This window comes from Callospermophilus lateralis, chromosome 15 (assembly GCF_048772815.1).
Source record: "Callospermophilus lateralis isolate mCalLat2 chromosome 15, mCalLat2.hap1, whole genome shotgun sequence".
Lineage (NCBI taxonomy): Eukaryota > Metazoa > Chordata > Mammalia > Rodentia > Sciuridae > Callospermophilus > Callospermophilus lateralis.
The window spans coordinates 94094696-94098833 of NC_135319.1; the positions used below are offsets into that span (position 1 = coordinate 94094696).

Here is a 4138-nt window from a genome sequence, read left to right on the forward strand (position 1 = left end):
TATTTTGCAGATTTTTTTTTTGTGTGTGTGAAAGTACAAAAAAATTATAGTGAGGGTTTCTGAAGAAATTTAGTGAAGACATTCTGTGGAGGAGTGGTGCCACTACACAGAGACAGTTAAACAAACTTCCTCTTAATGACTACCTCATCCCATAAATTCTGATGTGTTTCCTGAAACCTCATTTTTCCCTGACGTTAATTCCACATGGTCAGAAAACATACTTTGTATGACTTAAAGGCTTTAAATCTAGCTGAGGCCTGTGTTAAGACCCAGTGTGTGGCCTTTCCTGGTGAAGGTCCCCAGTCCTTGGATAGAACATGCGTTCTGCTGTTGTTGGGTGGAGGGTGCTGTAAGCCCCAGTGATGCTCCCCATGAGGGCCTGGGTCTGTCCCCAGTGCTGGTCAGCTTCCCAGAGGGCCCTGAGCTCAGGCCCTGGTTCTGCCTAAGTGGGGAGGTGGCTCTCCCTAATTGGTCCCTCAGAGCCTGGCCCCTCCCTGTAAGCCCTTGCCTCTGGCTATTACAGATGAGACAGGGCCTGTGATCCTGGTCACAGGTCTCTTACTGTCCCCACACATAGCTGCAGATGTCTCCCACAGTTCCTTGCTAGTGTTTGTTTTGAACCTGTTCTGTTTCCCAATGAAAGCTAATGGCTCTTTTTCATGGTAAAGAGAAGCAAGTTTCTTGAGGGACAGGTGAATTTCAGGAATATTTTTACCACGTTCGTAAGTACCTGCTCTAAGGGGATGCTGATTCTCTATATCCTGTGTTTGACGAGAGATGATGATGTTTTGATAACTGTGGTGGGGTGCTGTATTCTACACTGACCCCAGCCATGAGATCCCTCTGGCTGTGATTTCTGTCTGAGTGGGCAAGTTCTCAAATCCCAGGTGAAATTTCACTTTCTTATGTCACTGAGCAGCCTGGACAAAACGTAGCATAAAATCTCTGGTGCTGGCGGGTGCTCAGTCCTGCCTGCAGACAGGCTTGCTCCTCCATCCTCAGCAACAGGGGTTCAGTGAGGTGACCATGATTGCCAATGCACAGGTCATTGTGAGGACCCTGGGCGGCCCTGGGTGGGTGCTGCTTGGATGTGACCAGGGAGCATTTGGTCAGTTCTTCTCCTTTCTCGCCCACTGACCCTGAGGACAATTTTCCCGAGGACACAGAGCTCAGGTCACTGGGAGTTTGTAGGTGACCGCCTCCCAGTCATGCTTGGTGCCTGTGGGCTGTGGAGCCAAGCAAACTGAGCAGGAGGCCAAGTCCTAACTGGTGCACTCCCTGGGATGGGTGAGGATAGGGGTCGTTTCAGTGGCTCTCCCTGCAGAGTCTGGGGCTCAGAGGCCCATTTATACCCCCCAGGGTACTTGAAATCCTGCCTCTAGTGGGTCTCACACAACTGAGGGAGGAGTACTCAGAACAAGCAGGGACAGTGGCGTTTCTTTCTTTTACAGTGGGGGATCAGAGGTGTGGGGCGGAGCAGCTGCCAGGTCTCCACACCCAGGCCCTTTGGGATGAACGAGACGCTGGTGACCCAGTTCATCATCCTGGGGTTTTTGGAAACGCCTCGCCTGCAAGCACTACTCTTCCTGGGCTTCCTCGGCCTCTACTTGGCTGCCCTGTCGGGAAACCTGCTCATCGTGGTGGCCATCAGCACCAGCCCAGCTCTGCACACCCCCATGTACTTCTTCCTGGCCAACCTGGCCGCAGTGGACATCCTCTGCACCTCCACCATTCTGCCCAAGCTGCTGGGCAGCATGGTGGCTGGCAGGACCATCTCCTATGGGGGCTGCATGGCGCAGCTCTTCTTCTTCACATGGTCAATGGGGGCAGAGCTGCTGCTTTTCTCAGCCATGGCCTATGACCGCTTCGTGGCCATCTGCCAGCCATTGCACTATGGTGCACGGATGGGCTCTCGGGCATGTGCTCTGCTGGCCGTGGCCGTGTGGGCCATCAGCCTCACCAACACCAGCGTGAACACTGGCCTCATGCTGCGCCTGCCCCTCTGCAAGTCTGGCGTCGTTGAGCATTTCTTCTGCGAGATTCCCCCACTGCTGAGGCTGTCCTGTGCCCCAACACGTCTGAATGAGGTCATGGCCTTCACCGCGGATGTGTTCTTGGCCATAGGCAACTTCTCGGTGACCGTGCTCTCCTATGGCTGCATCATCGCCAGCATTGTGCGCATGCGCTCAGCAGCGGGCAAGCGCAAGGCCTTCTCCACCTGCTCCTCCCACCTGCTGGTGGTCACGCTGTACTACTCCACCGTCATCTACACCTACATCCGCCCCGCGTCCAGCTACTCACTGCGCAAGGACAAGGTGGTGTCCATCATCTACACCTCTGTGGCGCCCACCCTGAACCCGCTCATCTACACTCTGAGGAATAAGGACGTCAAAGTCGCACTCAGGAGCCTTCTGTGCTGCTGCTGAGCCCACCAGGCCACCGGCTCCCAGCCCTGAGGGGTCAGGGGTCCAGGTATGGCGGGGACACTCAGGGGCCCACGCCCAAGGACCACAGCAGGGACAGCACCCCGCCTGGGGCTTCCCCAAAGCCCTCCCTCCAGACCCGGCATACTGTTGAGCAAGTGGGGCAGGCGTTAGGGTGCTGTGCCCGCTGCTATAAATACATTCAGGAAATCATCAAACGGTGATTCGTGCCCTCATGTTGACTTGTCCCCTCCACGGGGCCTTTTCTGGTCTTTCCATGCTCATTTGTTCCAGTCATGCCGCCCTTTCTGTCCCCTCCTATTGATCTATCTCCTGTGTGTGGCTTGTCTGTCCCCAAGGCCATGATGTTTCATGTCCCCGTCACTGTTGACTTTTGACCTCCCCTGCAGACTGCAGTCTTTGTTGACAAGGACACTGTGTTGTCCTTATCTCGGACCAGGCACAGGGCAGGTACCCAGTGGATGCCACGAGGATGAAGGGAACCAAGATATGTGCACACTTAGGTCACTAGGACTAGGCTCAGAAAGGCCAGGCAGAGGCAGTCTGTGGTGTGGTTAGTAAGGGAACGGACAAGTCTCTGCTTTCCCCTAATCTGAACCGCTTCCTGTCCCTGTGGAGAGTGGACGGGCATTAATGGTGGTGAGGGGAAGAGAGTGCACTACATCAGCCTGCTTTGCTGCTTGGACCCCAGGGGAAGAGGGGCCACAGGAGGGCATTCAAGGGTGAACCCTAAGCCACCCAGGGCTGTGCTGTGGGGTGTTCATAGCCACCATGGGCCTCCAGCCAGGGCATCCTCAGGTGGCCCAACACACTCAGTCCTGCTCCTCTGGCTTCTCCGGCTCCCTCTGGGACAGAACCCTGAAGAGTAACCATGAGTCTTTTCCATGAGAGACATTGCATGCAGTGAAGTTAGGAAACCTAGATAGGCATGAAGGAGATCACAGGAAGAGCAGAATCACGGTGACGGCGTCCAGAGGGGCCTTCCTTCACATTCTCGTCTCTCAGTCTTCCCGTGTGCACAAGCCACCCACAGATTATGATCAACTTGGTGTCAGTCTGCACACAGGGTTGTGCACACAATCCCTTCAGTTCAGAGAATGTGGCCTGGGTCCTCACAGGTCGTTGCAGACTTTGCCACCAACTCCTGGTGGAGGCTCTTGGTGGCAGCAGGTTTAGGGTGTAGCTACCCACGGGCCACTGCCACCTCAGACTCCACCTCTGCAGTGCTGGGTGGCACCCTCTCCCCAGGCCCTGAATGCATTCTGGGCGCTTGGTGAGCAGCCCTGGCTTTTCTCTGACTTTAGAATAAAGTGCACACATGTTCAAGGATATTCGGGAAAAGAAAAATTAAAATGGAGGCAAGGCACTGTTTCTAGCATCCCATAGACCGTCTTAAAGACAGTGTCCAGAAGTGTCTTAGTAACAAGCACAAGTGTTTCAGGTGCTGGAGAAGGATCAAAAGGAGACAGGGAGGAGAGAGACTTAAACCTTGACAGATTTGAGTCATCATGCTGTTTTTCCCTGAGGAGCCTTTTGGGCAGCTGTAGGAGGTTGGAAGTAGTTGGCAAGCCCAAGTCCTGTTGGCTTAAGGTTCAGGAGCAGAGCTGTGGCCCCAGGCTAGTTCGAATTGAGGAACCACAGGGGCCAGGGACATCCAAATTAATATCTAGTGTTTTCTTTTCTCTATAGAAATA

General features: G+C 54.2%; 1 protein-coding gene across 1 annotated transcript; it reads left to right on the plus strand.

The window, feature by feature from the left end:
• The first annotated feature begins 1511 nt into the window (after positions 1-1511).
• Positions 1512-2426, plus strand: LOC143638003 (olfactory receptor 13G1-like). Its single transcript, XM_077105410.1, has one exon. The coding sequence runs from the start codon at positions 1512-1514 to the stop codon at positions 2424-2426; it is 915 nt and encodes a 304-aa protein (XP_076961525.1).
• Positions 2427-4138: the final 1712 nt, after the last annotated feature.

Coding starts and splice junctions, on each gene's coding strand:
- LOC143638003 (XM_077105410.1), top strand. CDS start 1,512: ATGAACGAGACGCTGGTGACCCAGTTCATCATCCTGGGGTTTTTGGAA.